General features: G+C 42.4%; 1 protein-coding gene and 1 non-coding gene across 5 annotated transcripts; both read left to right on the forward strand.

Moving 5' to 3' along the window:
• The first annotated feature begins 151 nt into the window (after positions 1–151).
• Positions 152–18,997, forward strand: LOC103293269 (uncharacterized). Of its 3 annotated transcripts, XR_008554765.1 has the most exons (5): positions 152–219; positions 2,676–2,817; positions 3,821–3,943; positions 6,171–6,243; positions 18,819–18,997. It is a non-coding gene; the product is annotated as an uncharacterized LOC103293269 (transcript). The 3 variants fall into 3 exon arrangements; XR_008554763.1 differs by lacking the exon at positions 6,171–6,243; XR_008554764.1 differs by lacking the exon at positions 6,171–6,243 and having other exon boundaries at positions 208–267.
• Positions 18,998–19,104: 107 nt separating this feature from the next.
• LOC103293207 (C-C motif chemokine 4-like) lies at positions 19,105–20,372 on the forward strand. 2 transcript variants are annotated; one of them, XM_028157584.2, is made up of 2 exons: positions 19,105–19,265; positions 20,187–20,372. In XM_028157584.2, exons 1-2 carry the CDS (start codon positions 19,190–19,192, stop codon positions 20,303–20,305), a joined length of 195 nt encoding a protein of 64 aa, XP_028013385.2. In that variant the 5' UTR covers positions 19,105–19,189; the 3' UTR covers positions 20,306–20,372. The 2 variants fall into 2 exon arrangements, 1 of the variants encoding a protein (XP_028013385.2); XR_008554762.1 differs by lacking the exon at positions 19,105–19,265 and adding an exon at positions 19,504–19,664 and having other exon boundaries at positions 20,187–20,197.
• Positions 20,373–26,525: the final 6,153 nt, after the last annotated feature.

The following is a 26,525-nucleotide window of genomic DNA, read 5'->3' on the forward strand; positions in this document are numbered from 1 at the left end:
CTAAAACTTTCTAAAAATTCAGTAGTTAGTGCTAACTACCTAGCACTCCACAGTCTTTTTTTGGGACTGCGGGGCTGCAGAAATGAATCTGAGGCTAAGAATCCCGGAGTGGGCGGGGCCAAGGAGAAGTCAGGTGCCGAGCTGGCCCCGCCCCTCGCGCCAGCAGTGCGCAGGCGCAGTGCCGCACGCGACTCAGGGTCCGCGCTGTAACCGTTAACGGTAGGATGGAGGGGCTGGTGCCTTTAGCGGGAGCCGTTAACGTTGACGGTAGGATGGAGGGGCTGGTGCCCTTTGCCCATCCCACCGACAGTAACAAACGCTGCGGGGGTGGGAGCTGAGCCCTGCACGCAGGGCCGGGCCTGGCCAGGGTGGAGGGAGCGATGGAGACACGGCTTCCCGGAGGCGGGGAGGCCCGGAGTCCAGCCTCAGCACCTCAGCCGCCCCATCTCCTGTGAGCGGGGCCTGTGCTCACAGGGGACCTGGGCACTCAGCCAGCCCAACTGCTTTTGGAGAGAACTCCCCTCAGCCAGCACAGGTTGCTCCTCCTGCTTCTCAAATGTTAGGATTTCAGAGAAACTCGTTCGGGAAATGAACCCCCTCCGCAGTTGCCTTGGGGAATAGAAGGGAATGGGCGGTTTTGTTTCCGGGTGACATTTCACTTAAAGGTCAGGGGACCGCCCTCAGCGTCCTCAGGGTTCTCCCAGCCTGGCCTTCCCAAGGCTGCAGGGCGCCCACTCCTGTGCCGTCATGGAGGGTCACCCTGTCAGCCAGGGATGCCCACGGAGCCCAAAAGGCCTGAAACCAGAGCAGCTTTTCCCGGAATCTGCAGGGAAGCTGGGCGCAGGTGTACCCCTCCCAGCTCCCCCGGATGAAGCACTGAGTCAGGAAGAACAGGCTGGCATTTGCAGGCACTCTGGCTCACAGAAGGCATACCGATGGGTCATTACACCCATCCGCTGTTCCCATTTTTTAATTTTTATCATTTGTGTTTTAGATAAAGAAACTTAAACTCAGGAGGGTGAAGGGACTTACTTAAGGTTCATGACAATAACTGTGGAAGCTCGAGGTGAAACCCAAATTTAATGATGTTAAAGCTCATGTCATTTTATGCTGCCCCTTAATTTAAGAAATGTTCTCATGAAGAATCTTGCTTGCTTTACTATTATGTGGTTTTAAAATAAGTGTGCTTGCTCTAACCTGTTTTGCTCAGTGGATAGAGCCTCAATCAGCCTGAGGACTCAGGGGTCCCAGTTTCTATTCTGGTCAAGGGCATGTACCTTTGTTGCAGGCACATCCCCAGAATGGGGTGTGGAGGAGGCAACTGATGGATGTTTGTCTCTCATTGATATTTCTAACTCTCTATCCCTATCCCTTCCTCTCTGTGAAAAATCAAGATATATTAAAAAAAATATATGTGTGCTTGAGAATATCTTTCATGAGTTATAACCTAAAGGATGCTTTATCATCATCACCACTCTCAAACTGTCTATTCAGAACCCCCTTCAGTTCTCAGAAAAATGTTTAAACATTCTTTAATGCATTGTAGAAACCTTATGCCATCTAAAATGCTGTCGCATGTTACTTTCTCAGAGCCCCAGAAGTATCGTTAATTACCAGGTATCTGCCTCAATTTAACCATCATTCTTTTTTCATGGACCATTTTTTATTGTTACTATTATTAACCATGATTATTTTTTAAAATCTTTATTGTTGAAAGTATTACATATGTCCTCCTTTCCCCCCATGGACCCCTTCTACAAGCCCCCCTCCCCCCACCCCAGGCCTTCACCACCCTATTGTCTCTGTCCATGGGTTAAGCATATATGCATGCAAGTTCTTTGGTTGATCTCTTCCCACTCACCCAACCTCTCATGGACCATTTTAATGCCTCTGAATGAGTGAGGGAGGCTTAGATTTCCCAAAGGTTTCACTTTATAATTACGTCTCTATAAGCCTCTCTGATTGACTTCATGATCTGGCTTTTTGCTGACCTTGCTACCTATTCTTACCCATAATCCTTCCTCACTGACTTAACCTCTGCTGAATCTGAGAACTCTCCTCAGATGTGACTCAGGTAGACCACCTTCACTTGTGTACCCTGCTCAACACTTCATTGAAAAGATGATCGGCAGACATTAATTTGCAGACTCTGATTTACCTCATTCTAGCCTGTAAACATTTCACACAGCCACTCAGATATTATAGGTACTGGAAAAATTAGGAAACAGTTACTTGGTATCCGTTGTGAGTAATACATTTCTTCCCCTCTCAATTGAACATTAAGACCATTCCATAAGCTTTAGATATTGAGATGTTCACAGTATAAAGGCCATCACTGACAGAGTAATGAAGGAAATGTTCCACAAGTTAATATATAGTTGAGAAAAGAGGGCATTCATATTAGATTTATTTAATTCCAGGCCTTAATAGTTAGTGATTATGTGTACCTTTATATTTTGGCAAGTACACATGATTAATGTCTTAAATAAATTCAGAAAATGAATAATATCTTAAAATCAAGGAAAGGCCTAAGGCATCAGAGAGACTTTCTTTTTCTTTTTCTCGTGTGTGTGTGTGTGTGTGTGTGTGTGTGTGTTCAGTAGCATGATGGATAATGGTTGCCAGCAAGAAGTGTGGCCAGGTTATCCAAGGTGACAACTGTCTCTACTCCCCAGGGGCCAGAGAGCTTCTGAAGCTTCCTTGTTGTCCAGAACTGCTTCATGGATTCACTGTACAGGCAAGCCTTCCCGGCAGCAGTCAGCGTGTAAAAACTTGTCTTCAGTGCTCCTTGTTAGCAGGCAGCTTCAGTAGGAAAAAGTAATTTCATTTTCATATTTGCTCCTTCATTTCACACAATCAACAGACCATCAACCTCCTATCATATGCCAAGAACTGTGTTTGGTTTTGGGGATGATAAAACAAGATATGGTTCCTTCTTGCACTTGAAGAGATTATAAACTAGTGATAAAGGAAGATGCACCAATAACTCAATAAAGAATAATGGTTTGACTTTATTTGTATTATTGGAATTTTATAAATACATTCATATACACTAAGTGCTCACATATTGTGCCGGTATGTTCTGCAACTTTTAAGGGAAATTATGTAAAACAAATACAATTTTACCATATAGGTTAATAAGAGTTAACTTCCTGTGGACATTATAACAAAATGATGTTGAATTTGAGGACTTGTGGAACTACATAATTAAAAATTGAAATACACCTTTAAGAAAGGGCTAGTGATATGATAAATCCACATTAATGTGTAAGTTATTTAGAGAGTTAACACTGAAGATTTGCATTCTGAAAGCAGCTTTGAACCTTAGATGCAGATGAACTTTGTTTTAGTTGCTCATAAAATTTATGCAGAGGTATCGTCTAACAGGGGTTAGTAACTTGGGGAGGAGAGTGCTGTAAATTAAGTTCCTACCTTGGTGGCAGGTCCATTTTTTCTGTTCTTCAGGTTATAGTCTCAAACAGGAGTATCAGGATGGGATGACTAAAACAATTTACTTCCTGTGGGTACCCATAACCCTATAATTGGCATATGCAGGGCTTTCTAAGTAGTTTCCATCATCACTTTCACCACCAGAGTTCAGTGAAACTTTTCAATTAGTCAGGGCCCCTGGAAATGATGCAGAAAAGTACTGTGGCTTAGAAAATAATACTTATAGTTGTCTATGAACTTATTGCTTAGAATGTTGTATCTAATGTAATATTCACAAACATTCTATGAAATTGATAAATTTCAGGTGTATTAAAAATAAGTCTCTGTGTCAGATTTGTGGTATTCTTAGGTCTATCTCTTTTGTCTTTAGGTTCATCTTGGCATCAGACATAGGGCAGTTCAACATGAGGCCCTTGCCCTAAACAGCTCCCAATGCTAAGAACTGGCAATTTACTACTTTGTTTGCAATGATTGGTCAGAAAGAATCATCAAGGTAAACTTTGTGGATTTTCTTTGACTAACTAGACTCCTTTCAACATTGAAATTCTAGACTTCAGAGACAAGAATAGACCTGGGTTTTGGGGAGATGTGAGAGACCTGTAAGTGGAAGTGTCTGAGTATTGGCCCGCCACCTAGAATTAATAATAATCTCATAGACTTGGGTGATGGTGTCCATAGTTTTCTCCAGTAATTGTATGGTACATTAAGAATAGTAGTTTATATCTAGTAATTCATCTGCAAGTCTTACTTGATTTTGAAGCTACAGGACACTTCTACTGACAGCTGGGATTGCTGGGATTTAGTTTTTATTTCCAAAGCAAAACATTTGAAAGTCTATATTGACTCTAGGAAGGACCTTTACTTCAAAATCCTTACAGCTTAGGGTCCTTCTGACCTTGAGGAAAGGGAAAATGAAGATACTGTGGTTGCACGACTTCAGAAGCAAAGCCCGAAGTTCTGTGCTTTAGAGGTGGTGGAGGCTTCCTGAGTGCAGGAGTCTTGGAGTTGGATGGCTGAGGAGCCTTTGGAGAAGCTGGAGGAAGGTCTGTTTCCGGTGTATGTGAGGTGGTGGGGACCTCTTTTTTTCTTTTGTTTTAAAATATCTTTTCAGATACATCAAGCCCTCCCCTTGTTAAACTACTAACTCTCTGAGCAGAATTCTTCTGCCTTACAATACAGGTTTTTATTTTTTATTTTAGGCAATACCTGACAGAACCTTTAACTTTAAAATTTTAGTGATGACTTCTTGCTAGGATGCTTAGGAGGAGGGAAATTTTGGTTCAGATTTTGCTTCAAATACTGATCTCATGTAGCCTTCAGTTAAAATTATCTTCCAAAGATTTAAATAAATTCTCAGGTAAATATTCGTTCTTTGCCTCTTATAGAAGGGCTTGAGGAGAAAGTCAAATGTAAATAGGATATTCTGATTATTTCTGAGTTTTTTCCTAAAATCTATAGCACTTTGGCTTAGGCTTTTAAGTCAGAGGCAGGGCTATTTGTGGATGGAGTGGATTAACTGCTGCCCTGGCCTGCTTGGGTTGCACAAGTTGCCCCCTCCCCCCTTCCCCGCAATACCCTCTGGATCTTTTGGCACCAAAGAGGCAGGAGGGGTCACCTTTGGGGGCTCCCCTGCCTTCCTCTCCAAGCTGGAAAGGGAGACACTCAGGGAAGCCCTGATGAGATGGATGCCACAGAACAGAGGTGCCTGGGCTACCTACAGGACCCACCCCCACACACACACCCCATCCTATCCCAACCCCACTGGGCTCCCCGTAGCCGCCCCTTCATGGGCTCACTCTCCTCTAGGCTCCTTGGAGACATAGTTCCCATGAGTGTGACCATGCTCCACCCATTGCTGGTTCTGGTCACACAGAGGGAAGGAAAGACTGAAGGCGATCCAGAGTGGGCCTCAGCAATTCCGATGGATCTTCTCCCTGTACCCATTTCCTCAGGCCTGCACCTCCTGCCTGGACCCAGCACCTCCCTACTCAGCTCTCCCTTCTTCCTTGCCTGCACTCCCATCTGAGGGGCCAGCAGGGGCAGACCACTCAAGCAGCCCCCAGCTCCAGCTCTGTGCCCCACATGGTAGGTGTCCAGTTGCTGGACCCACAGGTAGGGGTGCTTTGCTCCAGGCACCTAGGCAACAGCGGGGCAAGTGGGCTATTGCCCAGGCTGAGGTGGTGCTGAATATGGGGCTGAGTGTGCCCAAGGCAAGCGGTAGCCAGAGGAAGCCCTTCACCCCCACCCCACCCCCAGCCACCATCAGGTAAATGTGTACATGTGTGTAAATGCTTTGGAAGTAAAAACTTTCTAGGGGTGGTTTAAGAAATTCCAAAAGCACATAAGGAAATATGAGAGGTGGATTTGAATCCTGCTGTACTGTCAAGGGAAGTTATTCTGACATTCTCAAGATATGTTATGGTGGATGCAAAAGACAATAGGCAGGCTCAGTTATGGTAAAGATTGACTTTTGGCAGGAAAGATTCTAGCCTGAGACATGACTACCTGCTATAAATTGCTTTTAGTTAAGTTTCTGGGTGTGTTTTTGTTTTGTTTTTGTTATTGTTTTATAGCAAAGTTGGAGATTTATTGAAGAACAAATACAGACTCCCACGTGGGGAGGGAGGAGGATCCCTGAACTGACTCCCATGTGGGGAGGGGGAAGAGTCCCCACTTTTAGTTAAGTTTTAATTTCAGACCATCCTTTGTGGTTACTCTAGGTCTCTGAGTTAGCATCGCCATCATGCAGGCCTTCCAGGAGCTTGTCTAGATTGATGCCCATGTGGAGCCAAGGTGGGAGACCCTCTTTACCAGAATGAATTGGTCACCCTCCAAAACCCCATCCACAGAAATTTTGGAGTCATCTCTGATTCAATGGTAGACCCTGTCTAATAGAGTAGTTGTCCCAGTTATGCCCCAATTAATTGATTATCTCTCTAGACTTAGTGGGACAAACGCAGGTGACCAGGAATCAGCAATTACGGCCTATCCCCTGGTATTTCAATGTCTAGACAGCTGATCCAAACTGGAACACATGACACACAGGACAGAATTAGTATGTCATAGCTTCACCTGCAGTACATTATGACATGATAGTTTCACCTCCAGGTTCGAGTCAAGCTCAGAATTAGGGTTTGCCTAATATCAATTGTTAAAGATGTGTATCTGAGGCCTTTGATAACGTTAGCGCATCCTAAGAAGATTGAACCATATGCACTAAGGAGGTCTCAGTTCATGTTCTAAAGTTGACTAAAAGCAGTCAAACCTCCATCCCAGCAGGAGATCGTAGCTCAGCCTACTTTGGAGGCTGATGCTACTGTACTACAGCAACTACAGCTCCTCCAAAACACCATGATGATACATTTCCAATTCCAGAGCCTGTTTAGGATCAGCAACCAACTATCTTTGAAATAAAATTTCAACCATTGGACCTGGATATCACAATCACTACAGAACCTATTTCAGAGGCGAATGCTACAGCCCTGCAGTAGACTACACCTCCTCCAAGCACCCTGAAGTGACACTTCTACTTTCAGAATTTATTCCTGTTCAGCACCTATCTTCTCTGAAGAAGTCAGATTTCAACATTTGTACCTGGAGCTAACCATCATTCCATACCTACTTCATATGGTGATACTATACCCCTGCAGGGAACTGCAGCTCTCTAAAGTACCCTGAGGTAACATTTCTACATCCAGAGCCTACTGAGGCTCAGCAGCTAACCTTGTCTTAAGTTCATTATAACCATTGATCCTGTCATTTCCCATCTCTCCCAATCATATTTTGGAGACTAAAGCTACTGCAATGCCGCTGACTACAGGTCTTCCAAAGCAACATGAGGTGACACTTGCATTTCCAAAGCCAGTTCAGGCTTGGTAACCAATATTGACTGAAGTCACAATGCAATCTTTAAACATGAAGATCACCATAACTCCAGACCTACCTTGATATGTAGAATTTTGAATGCAGAACAGCTCAGCCCCACTACAAGTATGCCTAGATGGTGTACAACCTTCTACTGTCCAGAATAAAGTTGAGCTCAACTTCCAAAATCCTCAATGGATGTCAGAGTTCAAACTTCAGTACATTATAATGTGACAGTCTCACCTCCAGGTTCAGATCAGATCAGAATTAAGGGTTGCTCAATGTTAAAGATGTGTATCTGTGTCTTTGGTAACTTCAGTGCATCCTACGAAGATTGAATCCTTTGTACCTAAGGTGTCAGCTCATCTTCTAAAGTCGACAAAAGCAGTCAAAGTCTCCATCCCAGCAGGATTCCTCAGTTCAGCCTACTTTGGAGACTGATGCTACTGTTCTACAGCAGACTAAAGCTCCTCCAAAGCACTCTGAGGTGATACTGCCACTCTTCAGGCTCAGTGGCAAACCTTGTCTGAAGAAGTCACATTCAAACTTTGGACCATGAGCTAACCTACAATTACAAACCTGTTTCAGAGGCTGATGCTATAGGATCACAGTAGACTACAGCTCCTTCAAAGCACCCGGAAGTGACAATTCCACATCCAGAGCCTATTCAGGCTCCATAGCTAACCTTGTTTGAAGTCCATTATTATGGTTCTCCCTGTAGTTTCCTATAGCTCCCAAATATACTTTGCAAGTTGATGCTACTGCACTGCCGCAGACTATATAGCTCTTCCAAAGCACACTGGGGGACACTTCAACCTCCAGAGCCTAAGGGATTTCTGTCATTGTTAATCCACCAATCCTCAAAATAAAAGGGCATTATCTCATTGTAGCTGGCATAGGGGCAGCTGTCAGCCTAGCAGCCACATGTGGAGGATTTGCCTACCATGAAGCTGCCCTTGAAAGAATGCTCTCAAAAACTTACACCGGTCTTAAGAATGCTCTCAAAAACTTACACCGGAGCCCTAGATGGAGGGCTCATTTGGTTGAAGTGTCGTCCTATACACCAAAAAAAAGTTGCAGGTTTGATTCCTGGTCAGGGCACATACCCAGGCTGTAGGTTCGACCCTGGTCAGAGTGCATATAGGAGGCAGTTGATCATTGTTTCACATCGATGTTTCCCTCTCTTTCTTCCTTCCTCTGAGGATTGGAAACAAAACAAAACAAAAAAACTTAGAACAGTCTTTAGATTCTCTTGGTAATGTGCTAGATAATAGACTAGACCTCAGTTACCTACTAGCAGCAGAGGGAGGGGTATGCACAGTAAACTTGTTGCATTTGCATCAACTCCAAGTCAAGTAGAACCCTACCTAATAAAAGGGTAATATGCAAATTGACCATACCTTTGCTATACCCATAAGCCACGCCCACCAGCCAATCAGGAGCAAATATGCACATTAACCCAGCAAAGATGGCAGGGGGAGGGGCAGCGCCCGCTGCAGGTGGGATCCAAGCCATGATGGCAGACTGGGGCAGGCATCAGTTAGCGCCGGCAACCGCCTGACCACGTCCCTGATAGGGTCTTGGAGGTAGCCGCTGCTAGTGGAGGCTGACTCCAAGCCCCTATCATGGATCACGGACTTGGGCAGGTGGCGTGATCACGGATCACAGACCGGGGCAGGCGGAGTGATCACGAATCACGGACCCGGACAGGCGGCGTGGGTTAGCGCCCATAGTGCCTGCCCAGGTCTGCGATCACAGATCACGGACTGGGGCAGGCGGCGTGGGTTAGCACCCACAGCTGCCTGCCCAGATCTGCGATCATGGATAATGGACCGGGGCAGGCGGCATGGGTTAGCGCCCGCAGCCGCCTGACCCGGTCCCCGATAGGGACTTGGAATCTAGCATAACAAAAAGAATATTCAGCAAAAGCAGGAGACAAGGTTTCATAAGTTCTCCCCCAGGTCACCACTGTTCTCTTATACATTTTAATTATCCCAGACTTTGCCTGATGGGATTTGATTTGAATTATGCCTGATAGAGATTACATGACATGAATTGTAGGCTCATTCTTTTTGTGGTTGCCTGACTGAGAAAGGCCTTGGAATGAGAGAAGGCACTTTTATTTTCCTTTTTCATTCTATAGAGACTGAGGAATTACAGTTATATGAAGAAGTTAGTGAGAGAATGAAAGTCTCATGCTGTATTTTTCTGTAAGTTTTATCATAAGGACTATCAAAAACTTGGTGGGATCCTTTTCGAGAGGTGTTACAAAAATTATGTTGGAATTAACATTCAAGAGTAAAAGGAGAGAAGTGAGTGTTGGGTAAAGGAAAGAACTTTGTCCTAAAAACATATAGAAGCCACATAAACCTTCAGATTCTTACTCATTGTGCTTTGGAGGTATTAAAGGATAATTTTTTAAAAAGGTAAAATCATGACTCATAATCTATATAGATAAAAGGCTAAGTGACCAACATTTGTCCATCCGTCCAACCAACCGGTACATATGATGCACACTGGAAATTTAAAAATAAACTTTGACTCCCACACGTGCCATTCATATAAAGCTATCGCTGGCGCTAATTTGAATGTTGCATTTGGTGGGAATGTTCTTTTCAGAGGGGATTTTTGTGCTGCCATGCTATACGATTGGCCGTGGTACAAATAAGTTTAAAGTACTGTAGTGTTTGGGGATGTTTCAGACAGTTGTCTCTTAAAACAAATATGAGATCAGAGGATTCTGCTTATAGTGAATGGTTAGTAAAACTTGGAGATGGCAAACTTGATAGCAGTTTTCATTTAGGAATGGATATTATTGAAATTCCCCATGAAATGATTTTTAATGGATCTATTATTAAAGCCACCTTTGGAAATAGTATATCTATAGATAATATTAAAAATATATCTAAACGTGCAATTATTTGTCCAAAAAATGAGCACGTTCAAAAATTAAATGAAGAAATTTTGGATATACTTGATGGAGATTTTCACACCTATTTGAGTGATGATTCTATTGACTCAACAGGTGATGCTGAAAAGGAAAATTTTCCTATTGAATTTCTTAATAGTATTACTCCTTCTGGAATGCCATGTCATAAATTAAAATTGAAAGTGGGTGCAATCATCATACTATTGAGAAATCTTTATATATATATATATATATATATTCTTTATAATATATATATATATTTCATTGACTTTTTACAGAGAGGAAGGGAGAGGGATAGAAAGCCAGAAACATCGACCAGCTGCCTCCTGCACACCCCCCACCGGGGATGTGCTCGCAACCAAGGTATACATGCCCTTGACCGGAATTGAACCTGGGACCTTTCAGTCCGCAGGCCGACGCTCTATCCACTGAGCCAAACCGGTTTCGGCGAGAAATCTTAATAATAAATGGGGTCTTTGTAATGGTACCAGATTTATTATCAAAAGATTGCGACCTAACATTATCAAAGCTGAAATATTAACAGGATCTGCAGAGGGAGAAATTGTTCTGATTCCAAGAATTGATTTGTCCCCATCTGACACTGGCCACCCATTTAAATTAATTCAAAGATAATTTCCTGTTATGCCAGCATTTGTGATGACTATTAATAAATCACAAGGACAAACTCTAGACAGAGTAGGAATATTCCTAACTGAACCCGTTTTTGGACATGGTCAGTTATATGTTGCTTTCTCTCTCTTTTTTTTAAGTATTTTTAAAAATATTTTATTGATTTTTTTACAGAGAAGAAGGGAGAGGAATAGAGAGTTAGAAACATCGATGAGAGAGCAACATTGATCAGCTGCCTCCTGCACACCTACGGGGGATGTGCCCGCAACCAAGGTATATGCCCTTGACTGGAATCAAACCTGTGACCTTTCAGTCCACAGGGCGACGCTCTATCCACTGAGCCAAACCAGTTACAGCTGTTGCTTTCTCTTGAGTTAAAAGAGCATATGACATTAAAATTAAAGTTGTAAATACTTTATCTCAAGGGAAATTAGTCAAGCGCTCTGAAAGTGTTTTTACTCTTAATGTGGTATACAGGGAGATATTAGAATAAGTTTAATCACTTTATCAGTCATTATTTGCATCAATGTTTTTTTATGAGTTTGTTATGTTGTTTTATCATTTTGTTATTGTTTAGTTATTAATAAAATTATGTATTATTTTCATATATATTGTACTCGTTTCCTTTTAAATCTCACACTTTTATTATAGAGAAAGGGCAAATAGCAATATTAAAATATTTCATCTAATTCCCTTTCAATGTGCACGAATTTCGTGCACCAGGCCACTAGTAAGAAATTTAAAAAAAAAAAAATGCTATTTCCAGGCTATCTGTCTTCATAACTTTCAAAAGGGGAACCCTCTCCCAGTTCAATCTGGGATGCTGTAAAGTCTGCTCTCCTCTCCTTTACCTGTTTTATTCCCCTCCTTGGACCTATACTAGTTATAGTTCTCATCTTTGGACCATGTCTTTTTATCCTTTTTGTCAAATTTGTCACTTCTATGATGTAATGATTCCATATCAAGATGATGTTTCAGGGATTCCATTCCATCCCTATTTTAGAAAAATCAGCTACCAACCTCTTTGTTCCTGTCTTGAATCCCATTCCCTTGCCTCCCTTAGACCAGGCAGGGAGAGACTTCCATACCCTATACAGGCAGGGACCACAGCCCTTATCATCAGGAAGCAGTTACTGAAGAGGGACCATCCTCCCTTATAGTTTCTCTGAGAGGGAAATGAGACAGGTGAGGAAGAAGCTAGGAAAATACGTTGGCAAGTGGAATGGTGAAACTGAGACAAATAGCTGAACAAACTGACTGAGCAATTTATAGCCAGCTAATAAATTGCAAAATTTTATCTTCTCCAACCAAGGACACTTAGGAGAAAATGGTTTACACATTCTAGACCATGACAGGGCAAACCCCCCTCAGTCCCAATCTCTCTCTGGTGACAACCTACCTCTTCAGAAGTATTTGAAGGCTCAGATGGGGTTTTGCAAATGCAATTTCAATTCCTCAAGAGACTTTGGAGGTATAGTTTGGGTCGCCTGGGTATTAGCAGAATTTTCTGGTTCCTTAAGGAGCTGTGGAGTCTGATAAATATATATATATTGCCTTCTGCTGAAGTGGAGGTGGTTCTATCTTTTAGATGTGCGTTGGATGCTGAACCTGGGTCTCTTCCTCTGATGAAAATTGTTGCACCTCCTCAGAGGTCTGTGAATGCTGAGTGGGGACTCTTGCTGGAGTAAAGGTTCAGTCCCCTCAGAAAACTCTAGATATTGAATTTGGGCTTCCTGCCAGGGTGGAAAAATGTCAACCTCCTCAGGGGGCTCAGGAGGTTTATCTAGGCCCCCCAGGAAATCCATAGGTAGATTCTCCTCAAGATAAATGATATACATACTGGGAATGAAATTATCATCCTGCAACTGTTGTTCTAGATGCTAAGGTGTTTTTGCCAATTGGCTTGGAGTTTCAGCAACAACTTTGATAAGCCTTTGATGCTGAGCTAAGATGATGAACCTACATTGGAACTAAATCAAAGGGCTTAGAATTCCCCCAAAAGGGGCTAGAACAATGGAAACAAGACATAAGCAAAGTGAGACCACACCTTAGGAATTCCGCCCTTCCTGTATCTATAGATTTACTTCCCTGAAAACACATGGGATGCGTTTCTGTCCCATCTCTATGATTGTTAATGCTGGTCTTGAGGGAGTGAAGCAAAGAAAAGATCAGGGGCAATGGCTAGTTTCACTGAGGCTTTAGCATCCAGGTGTCATTCCTTGCTAGTGTCAATTCCACAAATGGAGTGTAGCACCTGTTTCATTGGAAACTTTAGATCACAGACAATGCCTTCTTCGCACCCCAACTCTCCTGCCCTGAATTACATTCCCTCACTTCTTGTGGGAACTCCCTTCATATTCATGATGCAATTTCTGAGAGCTGGCTTCTATGAGTTGGGCAGGGTGAGAAGAAGGAAATGGAAACTGCTGATCAACCACTTCAGAGAATGGACCTTATTACCTACCTCCATGATTACAGCACTTACCACATTGTTATATGTGTTATTTATGCCATTTTCTCTTGGAAAAATAATGTAGATCATGTCCTGTTGACTTTAAACCAAATTCATACCAAGTATTGTTGCTGGATTTAAACCAAATCCTGGCACATGATGATTATAACATGATGACTTTTTCTGACATAGTCTCTATTATGTTTGTTCTTTTAATAAAGGCAACTTATTGAATATAAAATTCTCAGTAATTACGTATGTAAGATTTTCCATATCAGTCCTAAATCTAGGAAATAACCTTTTGTCTTGTGTGTTTTTCCTTGAAATGGAAAATAGCATACTTATATGCAAAATATATGCTACTGCATATGTTGGATAAATAATGTGATGGAGTCTCAGGATGAAATTTCATATGTGGTAAATTGATGTTCCCAGGTGTAATAATTAGCCCAGGATCACACAGAGAGAATTGGCCATTTTTCTATTACACTGTGTGCATTATTTACCAATGTTTCTCCAATGGTAACCACACCTGATACATAGTGGAACTTAATAAATTTTTGGTGAATGAATGAATAAATCACTGATTTGACTAACAGTATATATCCCACTATGGAGTTGAAAAACTAACAGGAATGAAAAGATCAGGAAGGCCATGAGTCAAGGTCTTCATCTTTGGGGATGACCCAAGGTCTCTTAGGCAGTGGTGGCAGAAAGTAGCCAGCAGTCAACACGGTGGATCCTCAGCATGGAGGGGCTTGATTTGTGCCCTAGCTTTCTGACTCATTCCAGCCTCTTTGAGGCCCCACATCAGTCCAGCAGAGTGCCCCAGCCATGAGTACAGGGAATTCCGGCTGAACAATTCATGTTCTGTAACATCATTGCCTAGTCCTCTGTTCCCTCCTCATTGCTTCTCAAGCCCTGGCCTTCCTGGGTTGGTTTCATTTCTGTTTCTGTAGTTTCATTTCCCCAGGTGTCAATCACAGTTCTCTCCCTTCAAGAGCAGAAGCTCCAGAGATGGTTCATGGATAACACTTCCCCTGTATGGTCCAGCCTCATCCTCCTTTTTTTCAGGTGTGGCCCAGAGTCAGGTTGCAGCAGACTTGGCTCCATCTTTCATGTAGGTAGAAACAATGTTCTTTCTAGCATCCTAGAGAGACAGTGCAGCCCCTTCTCTCTGCTTCTCTATCTTGCTCCTCTCTATGCATACAGTGGATCAAGGCATACATGTGGTATTGCTTCAGATCTTTCCCTCTGTCCCTGTGCTCCTTCTGTATTCTCAACTCACTAAAAGGCAACTCCTTCTACCCAGCTTCCAAGCCAGTAACCTGGGACTCAACCTTGGCTCATCCCTCCACTTCACCTCCTTCATCTACTGTAGTCCCCCCTTATTTGCGGTTTCACTTTCCTTGGTTTCAGTTAGCCATGGTCAATTGTGGTCCAAAATATTAAATGCAAAATTCAGATGTAAACAATTCATGAGTTTTAAATTGCACACTGTCCTGATCTGTCTGGCCAGGGACATGAATCATGTCTTGGCTCAGAATGAAATAGTATAAGCATGGGTACACCCCATATCCTCTGCAGAGATCAATATTTAGAACAAATAAGGAAAACTACTATTTAATTCTATTAATTTTCTAAGGAAGAGAGAAACCCATGGATTCCAATTTTCAAAGACATGCAAAAGGTAAAACTGAAAGATATTTTACATCATAATTATAAAAGTTGGGTTGTTAAGTTTTTAATATAAATTTAAAATAAGCACATTTCCCTTTTCTGATTTACTTACACTCTGGAGCCTGACTTCTTTAGTGTCATTTCCAAATCTATTATTTATTAGTTGTGTGTTCTTCCTTGGGTTACTTACCTATCTATGCTGCAGTTTCCTAATCTGTGATGGGAAATACTAGTAAGATTAAATACACTAGAGGCCCGGTGCACGAAATTCGTGCACAGAGGGGGGGGGCGTGTCCCTCAGCCCAGCCTGCACCCTCTCCAATCTGGGACCCCTCGAGGAATGTCCGACTGCCCGTTTAGGCCTGATCTGAGATCGGGCCTAAATGGGCAGTCGGACATCCCTCTCACAATCCAGGACTGCTGGCTCCCAACTGATCACCTGCCTGCCTTCCTGATTGCCCCTAACCGCTTCTGCCTGCCAGCCTGATCACCCCCTAACCACTCTGCTGCCTAACTGCTCCCCAGACAGCCTGTTTGATGCCTAACTGCTCCCCAGACAGCCTGTTTGCCCCCAACTTCCCTCCTCTGCCAGCCTGGTCACCCCTAACTTCCCTCCCCTGCAGGGTTGATCGCCTCCAACTGCCCTCCCTTGCAGGCCTGGTGCCTCCCACCTGCCCTCCCCTACTGGCCATCTTGTGGTGGCCAATTTGTGTCGACATGGGGGCAGGATCTTTGACCACATGGAGGCAGCTATATTGTGTGTTGCAGTGATGGTCAATCTTCATATTACTCTTTTATTAGATAGGATAGAGGCCTGGTGCATGGGTGGGGGCTGACTGGTTTGCCCTGAAGGGTAGGGGTTCCCTTGGGGCATGGGGCGGCCTGAGCGAGGGGCCTGTGGTGGTTTGCAGGCCAGCCATGCCCCCTGGCAACCCAAGAGGAGGCCCTGGTACTTGAATTTATTTACCTTCTACAATTGAAACTTTGTAGCCTGGAGCAAAGCCAGGCCTGCTGCTCACTCCCCCACCAGCAGCAATTTCTGTTGGAGTTAATTCACCTTCTATAATTGAAACTTTGTAGCCTTGAGTGGAGGCTTAGGCCAGCAACAGGATGGCTTCTTTTGTTACCGCAGAAACCCAAGACTCTCTCCCATTCTCGGTGACTGTAGCCATCTTGGTTGGGTTTATTTGCATATTTGCTCCTGATTGGCTGGTGGGTGTGGCTTGGCTGGTGGGCGTGGCTTAGGCATAGCGAAGGTGTGGTCAATTTGCATATTACTCTATTATTAGGTAGAATTAGCATCTATAAAATAATTAGAGCATCTCTGGCTCATATATAAGTGCTATGTGTTAGTTGCTATTATCATTATTACTGAATATTGCAATGAATTTATTTTACACATTTAAAAAGTGCAGGCCTCTTGTTCTTTGCCTAAATAACCCTATCCACACACACTTTTCCTGGCTAATCATCCTTCAAGTCTCAACTCAATTTATAATAGAGAAAAGTTAGAACAACCTGAATGGACTGACATAAGTAACAATGGTTAAGTATAAATTTTGGTGTTAACATTTGGTATATACATGCAATGAAATATAATTCATACTTATTTTAAATAACTGGAGTTTTTAATGACAGGGAAGAATACAAATAAATGATAAGATATGCTAGTTCAAGAAAGACTATTAAGTAACATAGCAAAATGCGAAACTATGTCCAGAATGCTGGGCAATTTTTGTTTTCTTGTTTTTTTATTATTTTTCTAAATTTTGTTCAGTGACCATGTATGTATATTTTCTGTTGAAAACAAAGCAAACTAATATAAATTTTTATAAAAATCAGATATCACATTTTGGGGAAGACTTCCTTAATACTCTACAACCACTTTCCAAAGCATGTCTCCCCTCCCTGACATAGCAGGTACTCAGTAACAGTTTACTGATTTATTTTCCTCTCTTGCTGGATGTTCCAGTCTGGAAAGAGCTAGAAGCAGGTATTAAAGCACAGTTTGAAGGAAGTAAAATGCTTCATGAAGAATCCTGAAGGTTTGCTTGAACCCATCAAAAACTGGTGACACTTTAAATTTCTGTCAGGAATGTAACATCCCAACTCATGGGATAGTCATTTATTTCACTGTCAACATCACTAGATTACGAGCTCTTGGAGGAAGTGATGGGGCTTCATTTTGCTCTGCTTTCCCTGACCAAAAAAAACAAACAAACAAAAAAAAACAAAACAGTGGAAATGGCATAGATAGCAAAGTCAGGGTAAATCCCAGGAAATAGAGGACACACCCTCTTTCCCTTAAAGTAAGGTCTTTGACACATGAAGATGAAACTCCACCAACAAGGAGAGACCAGGAGAGGTACTGCATATGTGATATGAGGGATTACAGAACATCAGAGTTGGGGTAGGGGTCTTGGTGAAGATCAGAGCATGAAGCAAGATTCACACAAAGAAAAGGGTGAGGACAGAAAGGATGGAGGAAAGAAGTACAGTTTGTATGTGTGTGGAGGTAGTAGTGGAGGCAGGAATATAAGGTAGGATAACAATGTACTTTATTTAGTGACCTTGAAGTACCCCAAGATGTTGCTCCACCCCTTCCTATCCCACATCTCTACAGAATCCAGGGTGTCTTTTTCTGTTTTCACGCTTTGTTCTTTCTCAGAGCAGAAGTAGGTAGCCATTCAGGGCTAGTGGTGAAAGGGTGGGTCAGAGTGGCTAAACTGAAGGTGGATAGAGATCTTGATCCAACCATCCTAATCACCCTCACTTGCCCACTGCATGCACTGTTGTATTCCTGGTCTTTGTGAGCTTTACCTAGTCACCTTCAAGTCAGCTTCAGGTTTCAGGGCTGAAGCCCTTCCAGAAAGCAGCTGCCAAACCAAGCAGGGATTTACATGAACACAAGGAATTCCCTACGGATGGCTGGGAAGCACCAACATACTTAGATTATTCATAACATTGATAAACTCATGGCTAGGTATATCCAATTCCATTTTCATACTGGAGGAACATTCCTTCCCCACCCCCTTTTTAATTTTTTCAATTACAATTGACATTCGGTATTATATTGGTTTTAGGTGTACAGCATAATGGTTAGATATTTATATAACTTACAAAAGTGAAAAAGATGAAGGGATTAAGAAACACAAATTGGTCATTACAAAATAATTACGGGGATGTAAAGTGCAGCTTAGGGAATATAGTACATAATATTGTGATAACTGCATGATGTCAGATGGATGCTAGCTTTCTTGGGGGATCACTTTGTAAACTATAGAGGAACATTCTTTATCTGGGTCTTCCAAGATTGATTCTTACTGATTTCTTTCCTTTTGCATTATGGGTCCAAGTGAACATTTTGGAACCTTATTTCTTTTCCCTTCTGTTCCATTCTTGTTCTAGGACTGGCCCAAAATCCCCTCCTAAATTCAGCCCTAATAAGACGGCTCTTTGTGTGTGGTACAACCCCTAGTGGTAATAGTTTCTCTCTTTGTGTTCACATTCTATATTTGTGACAACAGGTTAGAAAGAAAATAGAGTTTAGAGTCAGAGGAATTTCACTGCAAATCTTGGCACTGCCACTTAAGAGTGTGGCCTTGAGATCATCAATGAACTCTCCTCTGTTCTTCCATCCTTATTGCTTCAAGGGAATAATTATACCCCTACTCAGGGTCAGGGTGGGATTTGATGTTAGGTGAATAGGCAGCTTGCCCAGTGCCTGGCACATAGTCAATGTTCGGTGAGTAGATTATTGTCCTGCTGTATTCTTCTGCACATTCCATGCCGGACTCTTTCTTCATGTCCCAGAAAACATGTAGGGCACTGAGATCACTTGGCCCAGCAGAAGAAGTCCCAGGAATGTGACATGGAATTCTAGATCCTCTTTCCTTCGTTCGGCCAGGCTTTGGCAATCCTGGAAAGATTGATGTGAAGCCTGCAGCTTCAAGAGCAGCATGGAGCTCTTGTTTACAAGCTCCTCCTAGCAGGTGTGAATGTTGCACCCTTCCTCTCGGGCTCACAATTCTCTCCTCAGTCTCAGTCATTGCCTTTTGTGTACCACTTTAGAGTGCAGCCCACTTCTCCCCTCCACCTCCTTTCCATCGTGATGACATTACCCTGGGGAAGAGAAGCAGAGCAGAGCTTCTTACTCTCGGGAAAGCCTCTTCTCCGCCAAGACCATGAAGCTCTGTGTGGCTGTCTTCTCTCTCCTTGTGCTAGTGGCTGCCTTCTGCTCTCCGGCGCTCTCAGCACCAAGTAAGTCTGTTATTTCAGGTACTACTTCTAGAGCCATGGTATAGGCAAAGCCATGGTATAGGTAGAACTCACTTTTCTAGTTGGGGCTGATCCAACATTGGCATCTGGGATGGGACAAAAGGGAGCTGGGAAGATTTTTAAGTAGGCTGCTGTCAAATGTAGTGTCTAGCAGACATTCAGTAATATTCAAATTCCTGTTTTCTTAAAAAATAGTAACTAGTACACTTGTTTAAGAAAGTCCTGTCTCTAGTGCCCATCAGTATATAAGTGGATAAAAAAAAAAAAGCTGCGGTACATTTACACCATGGAATACTATGCAGCAATAAAAAAGAAGGAACTCTTACTCTTTGAGACAGCATGAAGGAACCTGGAAAGCATGAAATAAGCCAATTAGAGAAAGTAAGTATCACATGATCACACTCATATGTGGAATCTAACAAACAAAATAAACCAATGAACAAAATAAATCTAGAGACATAGAAGCATAGAACAGACTGCAGAATCTCAGAGGGAAGGCAGGGCAGGGGAGTGTGGGTGGGTGGAAAGTGATCAAATAATTTGTATGCATATATGCATAACCCGTGGACGCAGACAATAGGATAGTGAAGGCCTGGGGTGGGCGACGAAGACGGGCTAGAAGGGGTCAATGGGGGGAAATAGGGGACATATGTAATATTTTCAACAATAAAGATTTGATATAAGAAATGGAGTTGTATGTGTGCTCTGAGACTCAATCCAGCTCTATGATCTCTTAGTCCTGTACAGAAAAAGACTCCTAAAACAGTGGAGTGGGATTAGATACAAGGAGCCGTATTTGGGGATCTGGTAACTCCACATAGATGCCCCTTGAATATCCATAACTAAAATCCAAAAGAGCAATTTCTTGTAGAACTTTGCTCTTACCTCAGCCTTTCTTTCCAGTGGGCTCAGACCCTCCCACTGCCTGCTGCTTCACTTATATCCCACAGAAACTTCCTTGCAACTTTGTGATGGATTACTATGAGACCAGTAGCCTTTGCTGCCAGCTTACCATGGTATAAGTATCATGCCCTGGGCTGCTTTGGGATGCAAGAGCAAGGGCAGGAGTAGATAAGGGGACTTTTTGGGGAAGGGAGAGGATCAAACAGGAGGAAAGCAGGTCTCAGGGTTTCAGCCTTCCCAGACAGCAGTAAGGAACAGGTTATGAAGAAATTAGACAGAGGCTAGGAAACCAGGGAAAGTAAAAAAGATCAAAGGGTATGTGGGCTAATTTCTTAAACCATGCTTAGAAAAACACAAGGAAAAGTTATTGCTAGGGGACCTAGGGATGAATGGGAAAATATAGCCATATTGATTGTAGAACTCATTGGTTCCTAATCTGGACAACCTTGAGGCCACAGCTAAATCTAGGGTGGAAGTTACAAGAGATCCATTTCTAGTACTGCCCCAGAAGCATCCTCTCACCCACTAGAACTGTCCAACATGAACAGAGGGAGATATCTACCAAAGACAAGGTCCCATGTGATTGTAATATATCTGCTTCTTGTTCCACAGATTCCAAACCAAAAAGGGCAGACAAGTCTGTGCCAACTCCAGTGAGGCCTGGGTCCAGGACTATAGGAATGACCTGGAACTGAACTGAGCTGCTTCAGGGACAGGGGCAGCAGGTCTCCAGGAAAGGTACCTGAGCTTGCCACTTCTCACTGAGACATACCCTTTCCTTGTTCACAGCTCCTCTCAGTAGTCCCTGTTCCTTCTCTTAATTTAATCTTCATTATGTGTTGTGTTGTTTTATTGGTGTTATTTCCATAATTTATATTGGTTTTAGCAAAGGACACATGTTCCCCATAGGGATGGTACACCATCAGTTTCTCTGCTATTGAGGATACATGGGTAGTGCAGTTGATTCTGTGTGTTTTCATAATAAGACTTTTTTTTAAAAAAGACTATTTTTTAAATATGATCTGGTGTGAAGGGAATTGCCTGGTATTATTATTAGGGGCAAATCACCATTTCCAAACAAAATAAGAATGAGCATTTACTGAGAACTTCATATGGGCTAAATACTCTAAAAATACAAGCTCAATATTTTCCACAATGATTTTAATACCCATATGAAGTAGGGACTTGTACCTCCAATTTTACCGATGAGGCAGTGGGTACAGAGGTGATGTGACTTGCTAAGGCTTATAGGTCTGTTTGGAGAGCACCATGAAAGAATGATTCAAAAGGACAGCTGTGATGATAAGAGTCATCATCTCCACATTTGGTAGAGAAGTTGTAAATAGCAGCAGCAGTATAATATAGAGGAATGACAAGGTATTGCAGAGTCTAGAAAGTGGGTCTCTATCACTTATCATTGAATCATTAGGAAAGTCATCTTGCCTTACTGGACCTCAATTTTAACACCTGTAAAGTGGGGATAATATTATCCACTTGGAAGAGATGTTATGAGGTGATGTGTGAAGCACCTATCACAGGGTCTGACATCTGAAAGATTCTCTTTCCCTCTCTGAGCCTTAGCTTTTTTACTTAAAATGGGCATAGTGTCTACCTTCCCAGTGTCATATGTGGATCAGCTCTCTAAAGTCCAAAGCAAAAGTAGAATGTTATCATGAACACAGAAGAATGAATGTCAGATTTGTTTCTGGAGTGTTGTGGGAGTAACCTAAAGCCATGTCTCCTTACTAACCCATCAGAACTCCTAGTACATGATTCAGAATAAGGCTCTGAGATAGAATTACATGCACAATCAAGTCTTGATCTACAGCATATAGAATTGTAGTCTATTAAGCAGGGAGGAACCTCTCAGAACATCTTGTCCAACCTTCTCATATTATGACAATTGAGTGCCAAGGACTGAGAAGTGGTTTAGCAAAAGTTGTGGGGCATGCTGAGGCCAGATACTGTTTGTTTGAGAGATTTTGGAAAAGTTTGAAGCATGAGCCAAGACAGACTGTTCATGTGGGAAAACCACTGGAAACAGCTTGGGTGGCACTGAAAATTGAGTGGGGTGGGGATCTCAGGAAATTACCAGGGCAAGTGAACAATGCTACACAGGTTGATGGAGACCCCGATATGGCCCCCCTTCTCATCTATGGGGGGAGGGCTCATTAAAGGAGCAATGGCTTCTGCCAGCACTTCTGTCTGGGAGAAAGCTATCTCCCCAGCTCTTGCCCTTATGCAGACAATTCAATTCTTACCCATATGTCCCTGGTGCCTTTTGCGCTGCTGCCCAGTGCTGGAGCTCAGAGGGAGGAAGTCCACATACAGGCTCTTTAAAAGGAACTTCCTGGGGTTCCAGCAGTCTCCGTGTCACTCAGCCTCAATCCCTGATGGTTTTTACATCCAGAAATGATGGGGACTTATCTTTTTGGCACTGGAACCCTGCACTGGGGCCTAATGTGGTGCCGGAACCCCTCGCTTCTCTGGGGGAGCCTCTGCAGCCAAGATATCCCTCCCAATTAAAAACTGCTGCATGTGTGTATAGGACCAGCCCATTCTACATCTCTACCCCTCCTACCAGTCTTGATGTGGCTTCTTCTTTAAATCTCTAGCTGAAGGAATTTCAGTCAGATAGCTTTCAGGCAGTTTCAAGTAATGGTTGTTCTGTAGTTTATTTGTAATTTTGATGTGGTTGTGAGAGGAGGCGAGTACTGCATTTACATACACCACCATCTTGACCAGAAGTCCTGACCCTCCAGAACTTTAAAAGAATAAATGTATGCTGTTTTAGGACATCAAATTTGTGGTAATTTGTGTAATTTTCCTGTTAGCAGCAATAGGAAACTCACACAGTTAGTTACCAGCTAAAGAATCTCCAACAGTGGCTCCTTCCAGTTCAGTGTGAAACGTAATGGAATACTCTAGAACAGCGGTTGCCAACCTTTAAGACCTGATGGACCATCAGTAGTCTGCAGACCACCGGTTGGTGACCACTGCTCTAGAAGATGAGATAAACTTTCCCCCAGGACAAACCCAGGGTGAAGTAGACATATTCCAAGGTGTTGGACTATAATGAGGTGAGACATCTCAAGAAGAGGGTCTGCTTCAGCAGCTGAGAATGAGGGCTGATGCTTAACCAAGGTTACAAAACCCATCAGCCAGGTCAAGGGTTAGCCTGACTCTTCTTGACTCCTGTGGCCCTATGAGGGTGGGAAGGACCTTGGATTCCTAGCTGGAAGATTCTGTCCTCTCATTTGTCAGATGAAGTCTAGAACAGAGCTGTGACCTGTCTTTGACTTTACCAGTAGAGAGGGGGCAGGGTTAGGGGCTCTCCCTCACACTGGAATCTTTTTCCCCACACCTCCCTGACCCTGAACAAATTGGGAGGGAGGAACTCAGTTCCACAGAGGCTGAATCACCAAGGAAGGCTTATGAGACCTGAATACTCTAATAAAGAAGTAGTTCACCCAGGAATTATAAACAAAAGCATGGAGTCCTAGTGGTGGGGCAATGTGGGACTTCACCTGTTGCACAATATGAGATTTTGTGTTTTCCTTTTTCTCTTTTCATAAAACTTCCTTTTCTTACCCTGAGCCAGGGGAGCTTGTATCTCCTTACTTGACTTTTCAATTGAGGTTTCTCTGGGTTTCCAGGAGGGGGCCAGAGTCAAAACAGGATGGAGAACAGAGCCTACTGTTTGTGGATCAGCTTCTGGAAGTCAGATCTGTGTTTTTCTTGCAGTGCCTGCCTCCCCCAGTCCCCTTTCTAGATAGAAGGGAGTCTGTTTCCTCATACTCTGGTTTATGCAAACTTTCTGTCCTCTCCCTATCTCACCCCCACCCAGAATGTTCTGTAATGTTCCCATGACAGGCATTTTCCTCTCAGGAGGCCAGGAGCTGAGTTAGCATACAAATTGAGCTGCAGATGGTGAAAGGAATCACAGTTTGTTTTTATACTCACCCTTCACAGACCCAAGGGACCTGTCCTCTCTCGATTTTCTAGTTGTCTCCACCTGTTCTCCCTTCTTAATGCCTCTCATCTTGGGTTCCACTAAATCTAAACAGACAGAAAATGGGAAAAGGTGGAGAAATAGACAAAACTGTGACTTCATTTTTCTACTTTTTAAATAGTGTGGATGAAAAAGAGGCCACATACTTAAACCTGAAAAGTGCCATGGAGGCCTGCATGATGGACCTTGTAAACTCAGACCCAAGTAACCACATAGGATGGTCTGACCATTAAAATTCCTAACTAAAAGTGGGTCATGGCTGGTAGTCACATTCTAGACCTGTAGCTTCCTTGACAAAGGTTAATCTTTAAGTGAGCCAGTCTATTGTATTTGAACAACTAAGATAACATACCTTTGAAATATCAGAGTAATTTTCTTTTCCATATTCCTCGAAGGCACAATTGCACAACCAATGGCACCAGAACTTGAGACCACATTGTTATCTTGTTGCCTAAATACCATCTCTTTGTGCAGTAGGTGTTAACTATTCTGTACTGACCAATGTAACAGATGTGTCTCTCTGTTTTAATTTTTATCCAATCTTAAGAGATTTCTCCACTTTTCTTTCTCTCACTCCCTTATCTACCACCAATGAAGTTTATGTAACCCTCCCTATATCTCCTCCTTTTATTCTAACATATAAAATAAACTGCAAAACTGCTATTTTTTGGGAGCATTTTCTCAATCTGTTGATATTCTGTTTACTGACAATTGTCGTCAGTTTGGCTCAATAAATTCATTAAAATTCTCAGCAAGTTTAGACATTTACTACAGTATAATAGTTTCATTTAGGTTTTGCAGACTAAGGACATGTAGGGAAGCCCAATGTCTAGACTCAGTCTTCTTCCTTAAGGTTTTTCTTTTTCTTTTTATTGTGTTAAAATACACATAACAAAATTTACCATCATAATCATTTTTAATCATAGATCAGTAGTATTAAACATATTCACATTGTTGTGCAGCAGTTACCATCACCTATCCCCATAACTCTTTCATCTTGTAAATCTGAAACTCTATAACTGTTAAACACTAATTCCCCATTCTCTCCTCCCTGCCAGCTCCTAGCAACCACCTTTATACTTTCTGTCTCTATGATTTGACTAAGTACTTCATATAAGTGGAATCACAAAGCATTTGTCTTTTTGTGATGGCTTATTTACTTAGCATAATATCCTTAAGGTTCACCCATGTTGTGGCAAATTGGAGAATTTCCTTTCTTTTGAAGGCTAAATAATATTCCCTTATATGTATATACTATATTTTGCTTATCCCCTGATTGGTCAATGGATACGTGTTGTTTCCAAGTTCAGCTTGTGAATAATGCTGCTATGAGCATGAGTGTACAAATAGCTCTTCGAAATCTTGCTTTCAATTTTTTGGGGTATATACACAGAAGTGGAATTGATGGGTTATATGATAATTCTATATTTAATTTTTTAGGAACCCCTATACTGTTCCTCCCTTAATTTTTTTATATATGTTTGATGGTTGCTGCAGACAACTGGATACTATCAAGTGATAATATGTCATGAGAACCTGCCAAATTCCAAAATTTGTGATTGTCACTAGAGCACTAGAAATCAACTATTCATGGAGATATTTTGTTTAGTTTTTCACAAAGAAATAAAGGTTTCATCAGGTAGGCCAAGTGTTCCTCACTTCCATATGCGTGAAAGCATCTGGGGAGCTTTTCTGAGCTCCACCATTGGAAGTTCCCCATTGGTGGGTCTGAGATGGGATTGAAGTGTTTGCAAAGCATGGACTTCCTCTGAATCTCAGTCCCTTGAGTCTCAGTCCCATTGACATGAGGGTGCTAATGAGATGACAGGTGTGAAGTACAGGTGTAGGTCATAAAGGTCAAGTATTGTTATTATTGAAGGGAGAGTCCTCCTTAGCAACGTTGCAGCTTCCATCATTGAAATGCATGCTTCAGCAAAATAATTATAGGCCATAATTACCCTTTGCTTCATAGTGGAAACTCCGAGTACTAGAGTAGCAAACATCACATTATGTTGTCTTACATAATTTCCGCTAATTAAATTTCTTTTCATAACTGTGGTGAAAGTTCTTTGCCCCTCCCCCCATTCCTAATTGGGCTACATCCCAAGGGGAGTATGGGAATATACAGCTTGAAATATCCCATTAACAAATAAACTTGAGGAAGCAAGATTATAAAAGCTTTGGGTCAGTGTGTGAGAAACTGTTGTCTCCTTCACTGCAGGAGGAAGTGTAAATAGGCATGGTCATTTTGGAGGACAATTTGGCACATATTCCAACTCTACAGTAAATACATCCTTTGTATTTCCATGTTTAGGCATCTATTCTGG

This window comes from Eptesicus fuscus, chromosome 20 (assembly GCF_027574615.1).
Source record: "Eptesicus fuscus isolate TK198812 chromosome 20, DD_ASM_mEF_20220401, whole genome shotgun sequence".
NCBI classification, from domain to species: Eukaryota; Metazoa; Chordata; class Mammalia; order Chiroptera; family Vespertilionidae; genus Eptesicus; species Eptesicus fuscus.

Bases quoted from the DNA above. Each gene is read 5' to 3' on its own strand.
- LOC103293207 (XM_028157584.2), top strand. From the start codon at position 19,190: ATGAAGCTCTGTGTGGCTGTCTTCTCTCTCCTTGTGCTAGTGGCTGCC. The intron at 19,266-20,186 runs GTAAGTCTGTTA...CTTTCTTTCCAG, and splicing joins TCCGGCGCTCTCAGCACCAA to TGGGCTCAGACCCTCCCACT.